Below are 19,900 nucleotides of genomic sequence, written 5' to 3' on the forward strand. Positions count from 1 at the left end.
TAAAGTAAATAATCTCTTTTATTGTTCTTTTGACAAGTTTTAACAAACCTGTATTTTCTTTCCATCACAGAATTCTTACATATTTAAATGATTTTCACCCACTGCACAAATGTATGTAATACACACATCCTCTTCAGACAAGGGAACCTTAGTGTGGGATTGCTTTACACTATACACACACTTTGGCTACCAGATGGCTAGATATTTTTACAGGTATGTGTACACAGCATCTTTCATACTGCTAGAAAGAGTTTAGCCTAACAAACAGCTGACCAAAAACTCCCTTGGTATCCAAATGCTAATTATGGACAATTTAAACAATGACATAACAATAAATGCATAACTAGTCACTTCAGTTAAGCAGTATTTTACTCCTTGTACTGCCATAACTTTATTACTTGCTGATATCAGTTGTAATTCATAGCCTAGTATTTAAAAGATAGACAAAACCTTCTGAGAAATCAGTTTGTAAGTGTATTTAGTCAGGAAAAAATACAGCAATGAAAGAAAAGTCAGATTTCGCTGCAATAGAGAGACTCAGAGGCTATGGGACTCCCTGATTAGCTTTTTGCATTAACATACCTATTGTAAATCAGTTATAAAATGAGCATGGAGTTTTTGTTTCCTGTTACGTGGTTTGGGTAATTTGTCTGAATGAGGAAAGCATTTCATACAGCCAGAAAAAGAACACACGTTATAAAAAGACTTTAAAAATAAGATTTAAATATCATTTCTATTCTGGAAAGAGCAATTATAAACGTCATTCCATAACAAGCAAAACAATTTTTTAAAGAATTATAATGTAATCAGTGTTTTACTTACTTGTACTTGGATCTTCCCATATGCTATTGTTTAGAATATAATAATTCATAGTGAAGTATTGCAATGCCTATAAGTAGCATGATGAATATAAGAATAAGAATATCCAGATTTAAATTTGTTTTAATCCTGATAATACAGTATATTTGGAGTTTAAAGACTATAATCTTTCAGACCTGTATTTAATTATAATCTGTTAATAGTTTCTTTGATCAGAAAAGACTTGGAAAATTGGAGCAACCTATGCAGTAACTGTCAAACATAACCTCTAATTAAGTATTTGCAATGGGAGGTAATTAAGGCAAACACTTACCCATTAAGACAACAAATATAACAAAGCTGTAATAACTCCAAAATTGACAAAAGAACTCAAATTTTCTAGCCCATGTATTTAGACGTCTAAAACCTATGTACTTAATATATTTGATCTTCACTTTTTATTTTTATTATTATGCCATTCATCCCCTCAGACGTACCATGGCTGCAATATTCTTACATTAAGAACTGCCACAAACTAATATTTATCTGTAATAACTATTTCTTTGTTTCTCTAAATATTTCTTGCAGTGGTGAAACGGCAAGCTCTATATACACAGAATGGTAAAATTTTAATGTGTGGATCTAAGTGGTTAAAGTAAACCACAAATTGTTCAGCCATCTGAAAAAGCTGATAGGTGCTGTTTTCCAGCAAGCATGTGAGATAGACACCATATTAACTAAAACTAAACTTTTGCATGAGTCTTTGCAAGTTCAAGACTTCTCAAGCCTTGGATTTCCTTCATCTAAACTTTAGCTGTTTCTCATAGTAAACATTTAGTGTCTTAATTTCAGATGTTAAATGACTTATCTTACCTAATAATATGAAATGTATATAAATCCCCAAAATGCCACAGCATGTCAGGCTCTTTTTCTATTACAACTTTTCAGACTAATCCACTCCTCCTGCCTTCCCTGTCAAGACAACTGCAGACAGGCTTTGATATGAAATTTCACACTCTTTAGCACAGATGCTTAATTACACACTTTTTTTGAAGCTCTTTGCTCTTTGGCTTAAAATACATTTACAGACAGTTAAGGTTCACTTGTATTATTGGAATTACTTTTAGAAATCAGGGTAATAGGGTTTATCTGTTTAAATGCATGAAAGATATTTTAAAATGAATGTTGAAGCTCCCCATTCTCAATATAGAAGTTTTTACAGCATCTATCATGCTGCAGTCATTCTTGGGCCTTCAAGAAGAAAACTTTCAGCTGAGTAACCTCTGTGTTTAGTTCTCTAATAATAATAATTCCAAAGTGACAAGCCTTTGCATGATAGACCATTTTGCTTTTGCATATCTTTTAGCTGCTTAGTTCACAAAACATTCTGGATATACTTCACAGTCAATAAAAAGGGAAAACTTTATCTCCATAAGAACTAAAGAAAGATATAAATTCAAGAAAAAGGAAAAGACTAAATTCCAGTGAGACTATTGGAAAATGAAAATACACCCTCACCTCTTAAATTTGTTGAGCAATACAGAATCATTAGTGTTTTCATCAAGGCAAAAAATCTAAAAATATTGTTTCAAGCCAAAACAAATTTTTAAAATTCTTTTTTTGTAAAATTCTGGTTTTTTAGTATTTACATAAGAAAACAACTCAAGGAAATTCTCTGATGTACAAGCTGCAAAAAATAATCTCATACAATTGATAGCTCACGGCAATCAATTTAAAACTATACAAGAAATAGCCTGTCTGCTTCATTAGTAGGAAAAAAAATCCCAAACAAACAAAGGAAAAAAAAAAACCCAAAAAAACCCAACAACCCACCAAACCCAAGCACCACTTTCAAATATGCCTACAAACATCTGATGACATTCAGTCAAATACCAACCCAGCAATTCCATATAAATAAAAATCAAATTAATTCTGTCCAGGGTTCACACAAAATGATCCTGTTCTCAAACATTACTGATGAGCTGCAATACAGGATCTCAACCATGAAAATCAAGAAAATGGAACTTAAAGCAAAAACAAGGAAAAGTAATATCATACTCAGCTGACCAGCAAAGATGGGAAAAGAGCAAGTAACTCAACACTTCTTCATGCAAACCTGTTTATGATCTTAAAGATAATGAGAAAAAATTTTAATTTTTTAAAATTAAATTAAATTAAAATGTAATTGTTTGTGCTACATTATCAGCAGCACAAACAATTAAAAAATACAGGTTTGTAATATTATGACTGACTATTATAACTTGATGAGTGATTTAGTAAAAGAAAATTGTTGTGAGATAGCCCAGTACTCTAGTTCTAAAAAGAAGTTTCACAAATACAAAACAAAATATACAGCCAAAAAAATACAAAACATTAAATAAAAAGTAAAAAGAACACAAAACTGGTGGTTTCTCCCATAGTTTTTCCTTTTCAAAAGAACAAAGTCCAAATTTTCGAGACAACTTAACCCGAAAAGTGAAACAAATGCAGAACCCAAAACCAACTGAAACTAAGCAGATAGGGCTTCTGACATATTTAGAGAGCAGAAAGAATGTAATGCAAGACAAAATTTGACTATACATAATTTTATGTCACCAAAACTTTAGATTGATAAATACCTACCATTTATTTGCCTCAATTTAACACCAAGACTTAAGTAAAAATCACCTGATGGTATGGCTACCCAAACAGATCAGCTTGCTCTTCCAAAGGTTAAAAGATCAAAGATGAGCCAAGAATTTCTTTTTCTTGGATGGAAAGAGGAAGTAAGAACTGTTCTATCATCTCCATTAAATAAAGAAAACAAAATAAAACAAAAAGAAAGACAACAACCCAACAAAAAAATAGAAAAAAAGAAAAAAAATGAAAAAAAAAGAAAAAAGATAACAAAGAAAAAAAAAAGAAAAAGAAAGAAAAGAAAAAAAAGAAAAAGAAAGACAAAGAAAAAAAAGAGAAAAAAAAGAGAAAAAGGAAAAAAAAGAAAAAAAAAGGAAAAAGAAAGAAAAAGAAAGAAAAAGAAAGAAAAAGAATAAAAAGGAAAAAAAAGAAAAATCATACAACAACAACCAGGCCCCCAAAAAACAAATCAAAACAAAACCATTTCTTTTTTTCCCAAGGAACAAAACTTGCATGTCTCAGGAATCTACTCCAATAGATCCACCCTGAGAGAAATCACAAAGATGAAAATTCATTGCTGGAAATGTTTGATCGAAACTCTTCTAGTCCTATAAAAGAAATACTGTCCATCAACAATGAATGAGACCACAACAATCATTCACACAAATTTCATTCAGTTATTAATATGGTTTGTTTTTTCCCTCTGGCATCCTTATATTGTATTTATATGCCTAATATGCTTAATTTTGATTAGTTTCCTGTACCTCAGTTGTGAGATTTACAACTTGCAGTGCTTGTGGCATAAGGCTCAATTAAATTCCATCATGAAGCATTTTGCTTCTGTATTTCCCCTCCTTAGGCTAATGAAACTAGTTTTATTTTAAATATTTAGTGCAGACCAAGGTGATACCTTTAAATTCTCAGTTCATTTGGAAGAAAACATAATATTTTCTTGCCCTACATTTCTGCATGCTAGTCACTTTCCTAATAGTGTATGTTTAAAATTTACACCTGCAGGTGTGCTGATACTTTTTGTTTTAATAATGAAATAATACTCAGTTTTGGATTATTATTTCATTAGTAACACACATTCTTATGTACTCAGATATTATTTTAATTGAAACACTGTAATGACAAAAGGAATAAGTGCTTCTGCTCATCCTCATATCCAAATTAGATATATTAATAAATTAATAGAAGAAGATCAGTAGCTGCAGAGATTGTGACAGGTAATAGATTACTTGCTAGGCTGAGGTATATTCTGCACAGCTGCATTTTCTGATAAGGCAGCAGTACATTGTCATCATCACTTCTACTTTTAAAATGCTATCATGCCAAGAACTTAAGTCTTTAAAAAAAGTATTATCTCCTACCAGATGCTAGCATAATTTTTATTTATTCCATAACAGACTTATCAGAATAAATATTTGATCAGAGTTATTCCATTTCTTCATTGGAATAATTTCTAAACTGGATACTCACAGTCACTATTTCAGCCAGCAGCAGCATACTGCTATTTCATACAGGTATTACTTGGATAGATAAATCAACTGTGCATTATACAAAAAAAGATTAAAGCACTATTTCCTTGCTACTTCCAACACAAATAGTCAATCAGCATTCAAATTTAACAATGTGGAACTGTAAAAAGCAAATAATACATGGTATTTTTCCTCCCATATAAACAATATTTTACAAGATGGTAGCTACCAATATGCAATATATAGAGCACAGACATTAACATAAGCTCAGGTAATCCCAGGTGATGACATGGAGCTGTTGACAGATTCCGTAGGTGCTATCATTGAACATACTATTTTCACATTATCTTTTCCTTTGATCCAACAATTCCCTCTGGCACTAGCAAGAAAATCCTAACAGACAAGCTTTGGATAAAACACACCTAGTTAAGCTGTCCTAGGCCCCCTAATTCCTGTTTTATCCCCCTGCAACTGGGGAGGTTCCTCTGGATTTTTCTGCTCTCAGATTTAGATGCTAAATTCATTGCACTTTTGTCCATCTCTGAATTGACCCTGTCATGGTAGAAATTGCTGTGACTTTGCAATTTGAAAAGCGCTTCCATGGCACTCCTGAGAATCAGAATGATTATAAATGCTGCATATGCTTGAACAGTGCATAGCACTGTGCAATGAGTTAGGATTAATTAAATTTGAAAGCCAGAAGATATATTTCACTAAAGCTTTAAATTGCCCATGCAGTCATCTACATTAATCATCTCATTTCATATCAAAGCTGTTCATTTTGGCCACATGTTTTATTGCCTGAATATTAATTTCTAATTCAACTAGTCCTGCTTCTGACCCTAAACAGAGCACATCCCATGAATACCACTAACTTTTAATTAGTGTTGAATTAAAACAAAAATTCCAAACCATAAAAACCTACATTAATAAAAGATTCATCCAAGGCAGTAAATCAAAATACATGATACTAAGAACTAATTACCAAAACTACAATTTCAGTTGTTTCTGTTCAATATTTAAGAAAACTGTTGGTTATCTCTTCAATCAGCCATTAAGTCTGTTTTCTGTAAGTATATCCTAGTGCAGAAGTAAACTCCTTTCCTCATAAATCTTCTTATTATTTTGTTGCATCAATACAGTGGCTGTTACCATCATTATTCCAATGAACTGGAAGGGTGGGGGAAGAAAAATTACAATAAAAAAAACAAAGCAGAAAAAAACCCCAAAGAAAAATAAAGAAAAAACACTAAAACCTAACCAAACCTTTTGCTTTCAGAAACAGACATTGAATTAGGCTGAACTCGTTCAGAAACAGATTACCAAAATTAATAAGGGTCTGAAACACACATATTTGCCTGAGAAAATGCCTGCTCGACCTCACCTAGCATAGAGCTGCATGAGAGTGAAAAAAATCTTCCATTCCATGTCTTCGTTCTGCTTTCCAAATTACAGTCAATGAAACAGATTAAATAATCCAATTCAAAATTAGGAATAATGAATCAGAGTAATCTTCTGTGTGATGACAATACACCTGCAGGTGCTGGTGAAACAAAACAGGCTTTTTAATTATGTATTTACCATGGTACCACGAGGCATTGTTATAATGTCTAAATGGAATTTTTTTTAGATTAGTGCATCTATCAGTTTATAATATCCATTGAACATGACTTGCTAGTGGCAACTTCAGAACCAACCTTGAAAATTGCCCTGAATTCTAACGGATTAGGAAAATACTTGTTCTCTGTGAAAATGAGCAGGTCTGATGAACAACAGACAAAAGCAATATGCAGTGCAATAGAGTCACATATCACATGGGTTATACTCATCTATACTCCTTCAAATTGATATAAGATGCTCCACTTCTTGCCAGTATAAAGCAAATCATTTCAGTCCAGATAGACTGACACAAAGAAATTTGCAAATAGCCACTTTTGCCTATCACTGAAAACGCAGATCTTCTTTAATACAATGGATGTAAATCCAGTTTCACTTTACACCATTTTCTTAATTTTTCTACTTTTAGTACTCTCCCAACTTTCTGCAATCCCCTCAAAAAACTATGTAAAAACACCTTTCTGCCAGTTAAACAGGTTTCTGTGAGTCTTTGTCATTACATATTTATCCTGGGTAAAGTTTACTTGTTAAGCAAGAATAACTCAATATATGTAATACGCCATCAAAATCTCTTGGTTTTTTTCCTCTAGCTGAAGCAGATTGACAGATGTTGTGTAAACATGTCATAGGCTTAGTAGAGCCAGGGAACAACATTTTTCCAGTTAGCAGTATGGAAGTTCCCATCTAGCAGTGTGAGTAGTAAGTAAAGTTGATCTGAGTGTAAAATATGAGATTCCCTAGTAAAAAAAATTAATATTATGAACAGAACTTCCCTAAGTTACCCATAGTTCTGCTCACATGATAAATCTGTGAGTAACTCACCCCAGACTCCTGTGGCCTGTTAATAGCATGTGAAACTACAAAATCTTACATTTATATTGTTCCCTTACATCAATACTTCTCATTCTGTATAGGGCTGACAAAGCACTGATAAATGAGTAAGACTAAATGCAAGCAAGAGACTTGATTATAAATGTCAGTAAATGTCACAGTATCCTGTGATTTGTTGTTAAATCAAACAGACTTTTAGCGACAATTATAGCTGTTGCTGAAAAAGCATTTGCATGAAGGGAAGATTTAAAAAAACTTACATATGTCCTATTCATGTATTCCTTTGTGTAAGTATTTTTTGTGTAATATTGTATAACCACAACTTTGATTCTGCATCAGTTATGAAAGTAGTAATATTTCATACATTTTGAGCTATAAACTGATAGCTCAAACAAGTGAAACAAGTGTGTAAAGTGAGAATTGATGTGCCCATCTGCATTAAATTTACATCTGCATTAAAATGAAGCCAGACCAGATTAAAATTCTTTTTTCCATCTTTTTTAGCACTGACACTCCCTTAAACAAGCCAAAGGTCTGGAATAGGAAGCTATTTCAAATGGTTGCTATAATAACATACAATTTTCTTTCAATTCTTCAACATACTCAGAGTGTAAGATAAAAGACAAGTCAAACTTTGACAGGCTCAAAAATCCTTGATAGATTAAATTCAAGAATTAAATGCATAGCAAGATATTTACTCAGCTGTGACGAACAAGCCATTAAATAATATTTGGTCCATGTCTTAAGAAAGTTCATTACCACTTTCTCTGTAAAAATATTTCTTTGTCTTGACAAGGAAATACATTCTCTGTTTCGTTTCATAGATCAGCATTTGATGCAAGATGCAAAATTCAAAGCTATGCAAAAAATCTGAAAGCTTGCAGATTATACTAAACTCTGCTGCAGAATAAACCAAACTGAGACTTGTAAGAGACTGCACCATATTCTTTTAAATGTTCAGTTTGGCTAAAAAACTTTATTTGACACATTGATTTAAGAATTGATGTATTGTCAACCAGGGATCCCATGGTAGTTGAGAGAGGGAGGAAAAAGTGAAGGCGACAGCCAAATTAAATGTGTGAAATCAACATTGCCCTCAGGCTTTTCCTTTGGGAAGCATTTCTTTCTTTTGTCCACTTTTGTAGGACTATAAATTTGTGTGACATAAATGGTAAAATTACTGATCTGTGCTGGGATAGGCAGAGCCAGAAAATAACCTGTCAAGAGCAAAAAAGCAGCCCAAAGATTTTAGATTATTTTAGACAAACTCAGTCTCTGAGACAGATTTGGAGAAAACTACAAGCAATAATTATTTAAATTCAATTTTCTATGCTAATAAGTGATACTAAAAACTGGAGAGTAGCACTTTGGAAAGGGATATGGAAGTTGAACATGGTCAGCAGTGTCCTAGTAGCCAGGAGGGCCACCTGTGTCCTGGGGGCATCAGGGACAGCATCACCAGCCAGACAAGGGAGGGATTGTCCTGCTCTGCTCTGCACTGGGGCAGCCTCACCTCCAGTGCTGGGGGCAGTTCTGGGTGCCACAGCATAAAAATAAGACATTAAACTACTAGAAAGTGTCCAAAGCAGGGCAATGGAGATGATAAAGGGTCTCGAGGGGAAGCCTTATGAGAAGTGGCTGAGGTCAGCCTGAAGGAGTCTGAGGGAAGACCTCATTGCAGTCTACATCTTCCTCATGAGGGGAAGCAGAGGAGCAGGCACTGATCTCTCTGGTGACAAGTGACATGAGCTGAGGACATGGCATGAAGCTGTGCCAGGGGAAGTCTAGGCAGGAACAAGATAATGTTCCTCCCCCAGCGGGTGGCTGGGTATTGGAAGAGGCTCCCCAGAACAGTGGTCACAGCACCAGCCTGACAGAATTCCAAAGTTGTTTGGACAATGCTCTCAGGCTCTCAGGTATGATTCTTGGGGCTGTCCTGACCAGGATGATGGGTTGGGGTCAATGATCCTTATCGATCTTTGCAGTAAAGCTGCATGTGGAAACAACCTGAAAGGGGAAAAACATTTGAAATGGGTCTGTTCACCCTCTTAATACTGGCTTCAACAAAGTGGTTGGGGAACAACATCATACTCAGAAAAAGAGGGTAGCTATGACCCACCTTAGATAGTTGCTTACACTGGGAGGCTGCACCAGCACAGAGCACTGAGTACACTGTGTTTCATTAATGGTTTAAATCTGTGCTCCCCGATCCTGTCTCGTGACAGTCCATGATGTTCCATGTGATACAGGCTTAGTCCAGGTCATAACAAACAAAATCCCTTTGCCTATTCCCTCCACTGTCCCCTTTTTCCCCATAGAAAACAAAACCAGACATAACCACCATTTTCACATGTCCATATTTTGTTACAGCTTAGAAATTGTAAGGATCTGTCCCTTAATTTTTCACCCTCAAAAAACTGTTTGGAAGGGAAGTGAGAAAAGCACTGAGTAGGAGGACTTTATTAATGTCATTTGCAAGGGAGCTGAACTGCACCAAAGGTGAACAGCATGCATGATGGCATTTGAATTTCTGGCATCTCCTTCTGAAGGAGTAAGACATTAATCCTACAGACCAATTTTCACCTTGTTCTGGAATATTTAGGATGCATTTCAATGACTGCAGCTCTATTTCTAAATATTTCTATTGCTGCTAAAGATTTATTACTACTATTAACTGTAAGTGCAACAGACTGTCACTGTTATTTCAGTGAGATACCTCACTAGCAAACATCTGATATGGCTCCAATAGTAAATAGTCTTTACCTAGATGCTTTTATTGTGTATATATACCAGATCATATTTAAGGACCTAACTTTTTTGCTGTCTATGCTCTCTTGAATAAAATTCATACTTTGAAATTTATACAAATTTCAAATGTCTAAGAGTACATCTACTAGGTCATCATCAACATAACATAGTAAGAAAAAGAGAAACAGTATTTCCTTTATTTTATGCCACTTGTGGTGTATTGTGTCATAACAAAGGCAGTACCATACTAATAACTGGAATATAACCAGAAGACACTCCCCTTCTCCCACTGTATTTTATGCAGTAACATGGAAGAGGTCTCATCCATCTCTGTGACCTATACTAATATTCAACAAAACAAGACAACAATTTTATACACAGATAACTGCTTATCTCAGCAGTAGGCTTACTGTGGTGTAAAGACAGTTTTGTGACAATGTATTAAAATTCAAACCTCTTAACCAGCAAATAATCCCACTAGGCATGTAGATACATGAATATTTAAAAAATACTCCCATCAAACTCAGGTTGTGCAGCCCCTCATTCACCACCATTTGGTGACGTGCTTCTACCTTCTGCCGGATCTCAGGAGAAGAACAAGTAATGAAAGCTATATGATTTTGCCTAAATTAATTTAGACCCTAGTGTGTGTTTGAAACAGCAAGCCTATGTACAATCCATGAATTCTAACTCTCATTTCCTTTAAAAGCTTATTGAAGTGCAACAGCTGCAGCTTGTGTTTTAGTCATAGGTAGGAGGAAGTATCATATATTTGCATAATTGGAAAAATTTTGGCTAGGAGAGACTTTTGAAGAGCTTTATTCTGACCTCAGCTAAAAGCACAGTTGCCCTCAGATCAAGATAACTTTGCTTCAGGCCTTCAGTCAGCTTTTGAGAATCTCCCAAACATCCCAGAGCTTCTCTATGCAACATTCCCACTGGTTGACCACCTCACTCCGAACTTTCTTCATTGTACCAGATGATCTCCAACTGCAACTTCTGATCTTTGTGCTCCTTTGAGAAAAATCTTAATTCACCTTCACAGTAGTTTCTCTCAATTTTGTTGCCGAATAGTACAGACAGATTCACCTCAGACCTCTTTCCTCTGTGCTACTAAACACCGGGTCCTTTTGCTTCTTGTATCTGTGTACTCTACTTCTCTTGTGACATTACTGGTTCTCTACTAAATTTGCCTGCATTTCTTAATTTCTCCTTTTCAGGTGACTCCACAACAGGACAGAGAATCCACCATGTGGGCTTACTGTGTTCAGAACAGAAAATAATCACTCCCCTCTGCTTACTGGTCACTTTTGCCAATGCACCTGCAAGGCACTGCTGTCCTATTCCTATGTCAACTTGCTTCCTACTAAAAGGCACAGATCCTTCTGCAGAGCTGTTTTCTCCCCAGCATTTTAGTGACTAGCTTCGACAAGTGCCTTGGGTTATTCTGTCATGATGGAAGGACTTGTATTCGTCTTTGCTAAGTTTGAAGGAAGGTATTTGTTGAATATAAAGTTGGCAAAAATTATCATTGCAAAACCAGAATCAAATTAAATAGCAAGGATCTGGCAATCCAGTACTTCTTTAAACTAAGAAATGGAAAAATTCAGAGATCATTTGGTATTCTTAGCAGAGCTTATAAGCACATTACATCAGCTACCAAGCCTCTGGAGAGCACTTCTTCTCATGTAAAGAGAAAGAACTGTGTGGATTAAAGTTATGCTGGTTATGTTTGGTAGGTTTTAAGACAGAGTAGGCATGGGAACCACTGTTACTAAAGCAGCTAATATGCAAGTTAGTAATCAATGCAGAATGGGTAGGCTGTTGTCCCAGGCTGAGACAACAGCTTTTGCCCAAAATAATTAGTCATGTCAATTATATTCTTCTTTCTACAAATACTACAAAAAATTGATCATTAAGTTCAGAAAATAACAGAAAAAACCCTTAGGTCAAGGTATTATGTGACACTAAATGTGAGGTTTCAGAAAATAATTTTATTTCCACAGTAAGCTGTTTGTTGCTGTTCATATTCACAGTACCTGCATTATCAGTCCAGTGATTTACCACAATACTTGTGTTTTTTAGAAGGAAGAAAATGTCTGTAGGCTGGCTCATCAGCTAAGAATGTCTTTTACATATAAAAATTATTTCTAAGTTTGTTACAGTACTATCTTTGAATCTGTACCAAAGTCTTGACTAACACATAGGTTAACGCAATGGTAAGACAGGACAGAGTCGAAGACTATTCAGCCTCCAGAGATCATTCAGTCTAAATTTCATACAGAGGATCATATAGGAATTCAAAAGAGACCAGGGAGACTATTAGAAATCAGTGAGAAGCAATTGGCCTCTATAAAAGATGTCCTAATGGTACACATGCAAAAAATAAAAATAGAAGATTTAAAAATAATCACTAAATCCTGAGATGTTGAGATTTTTTCTACTATTGAGATGGATGGGCCTCTGAGCAACCTGACTGAGTTAAAGCTGTCCCTGCATATTGCATGACATTTTAAAGGTCCCTTCCAACTCAAACTATTCTATGATTCCATGAAAAGGAACAAAAAAGGAATGGAGGTGTCCATCTGAAAAAGGTGCCAACTGATGCTGCGAGGAGTGGCCTTAAGACCAGCTGAGCAGGAGTCAGCCTGTATGTGCTGCCAACAATGGTGACAGCAGTGCAGCTGTCAGGGGTCCTACACAAAAGGGTGAGCCCTTACAGGTCCCATGGGAGAACCAGAGACAGGACAGTCAGAAGGAGCATTCAGGCAGCCTGAACAGATACACCTGGGAAAGACTAGCTTTGCCTAGCTTAGGAAAAACATTGTTTCTGCAGACATGCTGAGGAAAGAAAAAACCATAATAAAAATTTTACATTAAAACAAAGCAAAACCAGCAGCAACAACAATGACAACAACAACAAAAACTACCACCACCACTAAAAACCCAAACAAACAAACAAAAAAAACCCCAAAACCCCGCAATGAAACTTAAGAGCAATCTGAATGCAAAGACCAATCTGAATGCAAAGACAGAGAAAAATTGGATAGAAAAGTATATCCAAACCAGAGCCCAGAGAATTAACCTAAGATCAGTCTGTTTCTGACTGATCAAACCAAAGAGGTAAGATGCAAGCAGGAAAAGTGTTAAAATAACATCTTTACGCCTGAGCCCACCACCTGTCTCACGAAGGTACAGTCTCATCCCATTGGTGCCAGAACCCAAGAGGCCAGTGTGAATCCACTTAAATGCAGGAGTTAGCAAGTACAGCCAAGTTATATATACATCAAGGACACCTTTCTCTCATGCTTTATGACGTGTCACTATAATGTTGAATAATTTAAGCTAGTCAACTGCCCTCTTCTTAAGAAAACCACTTACTTGAGATGAAAAAGTATTGGTTTATTAATGAATTCAAAAGACAACTTGAGGCTAGTTCATGGCACCAGCACATTTGTTATGTGACTTTATAGTCTCTGAGACATAGCTGGTGATCAATAAACAGTGATTTCAAGCTCATGTAAGGGTCAATATGGAAGGATTTTGGGAAATTGTCCTTGTGAAAGTGAATTTTGAAAAAATAAAAGATGCAACAGGGAGGGTCAATAAATATTGTCACATGTTTTTAATTAGCTCAAGTTCCCTAGTAAACTGTCATGGCATGATATATGAGAAATTAGTTTTTACAACTAAATCAATGAATGCTTTTTCAAAGAGAAATTAAGATGCTCTTAGTGTGCCTTTTGACAGTCTAGAAAATTGCCTGAAAAATAAATACTGTATAAGTGTACTGATTTTACCTTATAACTCTTAACATTAGTCCTGTGACACTATTATTCTAACAATGTCAGAATCCTCTGGATTACGGAATTCTAATCATGAGAAAAAGAATTATGCTTGTCTGGAAGACCTCAGTTAGGATGTAATTATAATGTGAAATCACAAGTGCAAAGTAATTGAAATGCATGGTTGTGAGGGCTCAGTTATGAAAACATAAAAAAGCTTTCACTAAGCATTCACTGGTACAATGAATATTTTGTATCAGTGGAATTAAGGTTATGCTGTCTGCAAGCAGCATATCTACTCTGTTTATAAGCCATATGTAAATTAGTGTACTGATTACTTGCAGCTTATGATACATTTTTGGTAACAATGGGCAAGAAATACATTTTTGGTGAAATTATTGCTAAAGCAGTCACGTGTTGCAATGTCCTCAATACACACTGGGAAAGAAATTGCTTATCACTGTTCTTTCCTGCTTTTGTGTGTTAATTGTTTAGTACACAATTATTTGTTAATACCAAAACAGAGAGGCTAGTTTTATATTATTGCAATAGGAAGATATATTATGATTTTTATATTTCAGGCATGAGAATACATTGCTTGCACAGCTGAGCTGTTACCTTAATTTTGTCAACAAGCATCATTTACACACACACACACACGCACACACACACACACAAATATACAAATACTTGTAACTATGATGTATTTAACAGCTTCTGTACTGAATTTAGTTAAACACTTACAGACTTATTCCAGTACATCTCAAGACAGCATCATAAGAACTCTAGTGACAGGGAAATCTTCAACCTTCTTGACATAGGTCAGACCCCAACAGGTGGATGTGAATACTCATGGCCCCTGTTACTCTGGGAACAATACTCCCCACTGCCAATTCCAAATACCTCCATAATATTTAATGCAGTTGTTTAGAAAGAATATTATTTGTAGAAAATACAATGTAATATTAATTAACTGGAGATTTGGGGGTTACCCTCATATTTTATCACCCTGGAGAACAAAGAAAATTTTGACTCTTTCATTTGTTGAGCAGGGTGTATGTGGTAAAACAAGCAGGTTTATCAGTAATTAAAAATGGGAGTGAGAGAAAGGATTTTTGTTCTACCAGTATAAAAATTATAAAAATTACAAAAATTATAAAAATTGAGGTGTAGATTTTAAAGATATTAAAGTAGATTTTGAAGTCAGCTGCCAAGGACTAGATGAAAAAATCATGTTAAAAAAGCAAATTGGGTATTCACTACTTTTCTAAGATGCATTGTATGTTAGTATCGGCACTGACTCATTGACATTTATCTAGTGATACAGGTTTGCATTGTCTTTGTTTCTCATCCTTCTTTAAGAAGTAGACTTGAAAGCTCACAGGTCCAACCGTGACACATACAATGTTGGCATTTAGTGTAAACAAGCAATAAAAAACAGATTATATGTATTCAGCATATAATCTCTTTAACCATTAAAACTGTAATAATTTATTTCCCTCCATTTTAAGTTTAATCACTGCACTACAGGCAAAGTAGTTCTAATAACAAATGATCAAATAGCAAAGAATAATGCAAAGGACACAGTTATGTGAGAACTCCTCATCTGTTTCCACTTATGCTCCTGTCACCTGGAGGGAGACTTAGAGATGTAACTGTGGGAGACTGCAGTCCACAGTATTGAAACCCACAGACCCTCAGTGCTGGTATCAATATGTCAGGAAACTGAGCAAAGCTAAAATGAGATCTGTTGGAACATAAACATCTGCTGCAAAGATGGAGGGTGCAAGCAGAACATCTGCTACAAAACAAAGGCTTTTAAATGTCTTGTAAATCCTCCTTTTTTCCAGTCTTCAGGCCCAAGTAACTTATTTACACATATACATTTCATTTCCTGCTTTGTCCCAATTGCCTAGGCTCCTATCTCCCCTTTTCCTTGGGGAACCATTTCTACAACTTTTCTCCAGCCCTGCCCCATGAGAGCCTTGTTTTACCTTCTGTGCCCAAGCATGTCCAGGGAAGACAGCATGGACCTGATTTGCAGCACTGCTGCTCTTACCAAGCCACACAAAACTGGCCCAGACTGCCTGTTTTCCACACCACAGGAGGGAGCAGGCAAGGGGGTGGGACACAGCCTATCGCCATCCGCAGAATGGACACAAAAAGCACACCTCAGGCTCTTGTTCATTCTTCTGTCACTCTGACCCTAAGTAAACAGCATTCTCTTTGGATGGCTGGAGAGCAGTCATTGGCATAAAAGGACTAAAAACAAAAAGAGTGAAAGGCTGTAATAGATAGCATTTTCACTGGAATTTTTTCATTTTCTAGCTTTAATTTCACCTCACCATTTCAAAGGTTCATGTGTGAAAACGTTGCTATACAGCTGTATCATCTGCTCTTTATTACACCTTTATAATTTCAACAAGACTCCAATTCTCCATCTGTGGGCTGGTTTTGTGGTTTTACTTTTTTTTAGATTAGCTCATTTGGACATCTACTCTTGTATAGGAGAACAAAATTTGTCCCTCTCCTTATTAAGTTTTACAGTGTGGTCTTTCTCTTTAGTGATTTATTTACTGACTGACTAAGAAAACAATAATCTAAAAATAAAACTACAACATTAATTAAATTCTTAATACATATATTTTATTTTAATTTAAATAATTGTATTTATATTCAAGACAGAATATAAATTCTTATAGAAGCTTTTTATAAAAGCTTCTCTGTTGACAAATACATATTTAGTCTTACTATAAGTGAATATTTTAATAGCAAAAAGATAGAATGAAGAACTTTACTTACCAAGCCATCCTGATCCAGAATTGGGTATGCACATATCTGTTTCAGCACTGGGCAACACAAATCCAACCACAAACACTTCAACCCCATCAGCCATTAGGGCCATTCCTAGCACAAAGAAGAGGGCCCACTGGAAACGACCATGGCCACATTCTTGTATTATCAATTCATATTGCTGTGCCAGCTCTTCTTCATCAGCTTTCCTCTCTGTTTCCAGTTCATGACGATCCTTGTATTCATCACGCATGGACTGACCTAAGGCCACCATGTCATCCTTACCCTGCCCCATGTTGGGGATTCCCTGATACTCCCCTTCATAAATTTCATCATCTTCATCATGTCCTTCGGTTGCTTCACTTGATCCTTCGTCATCATTAGCTTCTACACCATAACTTCCTCCTTGGCCATAGTAATCATCATCATCTTCCTCATCCTGAAATCGACTGTAGGACCTCTGTGTGTAGCCATCCTGGGCTTTGTCAACTGCTTTATTAACTTTTTTCACTGCTTGCCTCTTCACCTCTTTAGCAATATCTTTGGCCCCTTTCACTAGTGAAGTCCTGTCTTTGTAGGTGTCCTCCATCCTGTGTCAGAGAAGGACCGCTGTTAGGCTGCAAAAGCACCTGCCAAATATTGTTTGGAATGTCTACTGGGTATTGGACATCAGTGGAAAAAGCCCAGGTACAAGTGAAGCTGTAATATTCAACCTGTAAAATACAAGAGAAAAAAGTTTATACTTTGCTATTTTTAGATGCCTCTTCACACTGATACAGAATCATCCCAATCTTTATTTAAGCACTGAATTTCAGAATAGAGGGCTTCGAATATAAAAGCCTGCATTTTCTTCAGAGATACAAATACCACAGGTTACAAGGAAAATATGCAAAAGATAAATTTAATATCACTAGCAGAGAATCTTCAGAATTCAATTTTTTACTGTCTAGTCTTGGATAGCAGGTTTTATTCTGAAAGAAATCAAGCAATTCCATACATCAGATTGACTCTGTCTGCAATATCCTTTCTCATTTGAACTCCCTGTTTTGTAGGAAAGGGCTACAAACACTAACCTTTCTCTCAGTGAGCTACCATGAAATACCTCTCTAGCCTTCTATTTAACACAAATCCTGTAGAAAGTTAGTATTCCTCCAATCTGTACCAGTGTCTCAAAGCTGACTGAATTTGGCCAGTGCATTTACAGGGCATTCACACCAAGTCTTAGCAATATGAAATTCCACCCTAAAAAATTCAGTGTGGGGAGCTATGTGGGCAGAAGTGGGGGCACTTTCACACTTTAGAGATTCCCAATACCTAAGTCATGGACAGACACATTCCTTTCTTTGCTATCTATACCCACAGTAGGGACAGAGTGGAGCAACTGTGTATTATCAGCTAATGCATCTCCCAGTGTTAGTCCAGCATGAGCTCCCAATAACCAAGCTGCATGAAAGCACCAAGACATTTTCCCCAGTTCTCCTCCCTGCTCCCCTGCTGTGTCTTTCAATCTTGTGCAGCCCCAATTGCAGACACAATGAGTCAAGAGCAGTTTGCTTATTAGACTTAAGACTAACCATTCCCTTCTCCTCTGTGCGGTTTTCAGGCATATCTACAAGACATTTGCTCAACACACATCTGCACTATCACTAGGCGTGGGAGAAAGAAATGACAGCAGCATGCAAGCATACAGAAGGAAGAAATGCAGAATCATTTTTTGGCAACAGTCTGTAGTTAGCACAGCTAAAATCAATTACAAAATTGCACCATTACTCACGTGTCCAAAGTGTGTGTGTGTGTGTGTGTGAGTGCATGTGTGCGTGTGTGCGCATGTGCACATAAGTGAATCTGGACACTGCAACAGATTGTAGAAGCCTCCCCCCTGGGAGAAAACAAGCAAGGTTTTTAGCAGTGCTTCTAAGAAAACATGGCCTGCTTCCAGCTTGGGGAAAAGATTCTTTTTAATCATGATCATTTTAATGATCTATTTTCCAGCATTACCTCAGAAAAACTGCAGTAATGCAACTAAGGAGGCAGTGAGATATGCAGGAGTAAAAATAGATGGAAATTTCTGAAGCTAATCTTATTACCCTTTCTAAAGCAGTGTGAACTGCCCTCAGAGCTTTATGGGAGGAGACCAAGGAATGGCTTTAAGAAGTTGTCCTTTATTCATTCTATTGCATAAACTGTCTCCAGAAGTATACTCCAGACATAAGTTTTAGGGCTGATAGTGTTTTGAGGGATAGGAAAAAACTACAGACTGCATTAAATAAACTAAGGATGTGATGTACTTCTGATACAAGAAAATGAAGCCTACAATCACATTGACATGACTTTAGAAGAGAAAAGATATTTCCCTAGCTTTGTAATAATAGAAATTCACCTATAGTAAAAAAAGTCTTTTAGTATCTTCCTCTGGATTAATTTCATATACTTTGACTGTTTCTCAAAGAAATCAGATGTGATGGCACTACTCAACTATTAATGGGAACTGAAGCATTTACTGGAAGAGAAATGCAGTCTTAAAAAGGTCCTGATGTAATATTTATGACTGCAAACTGTAGCCTGACTTTAGGTGCATGATGATCCTTTTAAGTAGGTCATCCTGGTGAATCTTTTATGCCAAGGCAGTTTCTCTAATTAGAGCTTTTTCTCTAATTAGAGTTTTCAAGGTGCTCAGTAGAAGTTATCTTTCTAGCTAGAAGTATCTACTAGCTGTTACTGAACTTGCATCAAAACATCCATAGATCTGCTGAAACCTTCTACAAATACTTTCACGAACTCCATGAAATCCTAACAGGTACTTTTCTGAGTGCTAATGAGTACAGTGTATTCCTAGATTTTAGATAATTTTACAGTGTCCATGCAACCCATTTAACCTAAATTCTGAATTCCTCTCATTCTTAGACTGATATTTGTTTCTTTTTGTTTGTCCAGCAAGGGTTTTCAGTTGTCAAATTCCCCATTACTAAAGGGTGCATGTGTGTGTGTGTGTGTGTGTGTGTGTGTGTGTGTGTGTGTGTACATATATATATACACACATATATATATATGTATATATATATATGTGTATATATATATATGTACACACACACACATATATATATATATACATATGTGTGTGTGTGTGTGTGTGTATGTATACATATATCTTGAAGAAAGCAGGAGTTTAGCAATACCAAATGAACAAAGAGTCTAAGAGCCAACACTGGTAAAACCATGCCTTACCCTTAC

The 19,900-nt window shown here is 35.9% G+C and overlaps 1 protein-coding gene across 2 annotated transcripts in view; it reads right to left on the reverse strand.

The window, feature by feature from the left end:
- Positions 1-19,900, reverse strand: part of SV2C (synaptic vesicle glycoprotein 2C) — a 119,509-nt gene that overhangs the window by 68,606 nt on the left and 31,003 nt on the right. For both annotated transcript variants that reach the window (XM_036402723.2, XM_036402725.2), the window contains one exon: positions 16,679-17,382. In XM_036402723.2, coding sequence (XP_036258616.1) covers positions 16,679-17,258 — 580 coding nt within the window. In that variant the 5' untranslated portion in view covers positions 17,259-17,382. The remainder of the gene's footprint in view (positions 1-16,678; positions 17,383-19,900) is intronic.

The sequence above is a fragment of the Molothrus ater genome, chromosome Z (assembly GCF_012460135.2).
Source record: "Molothrus ater isolate BHLD 08-10-18 breed brown headed cowbird chromosome Z, BPBGC_Mater_1.1, whole genome shotgun sequence".
NCBI lineage: Eukaryota > Metazoa > Chordata > Aves > Passeriformes > Icteridae > Molothrus > Molothrus ater.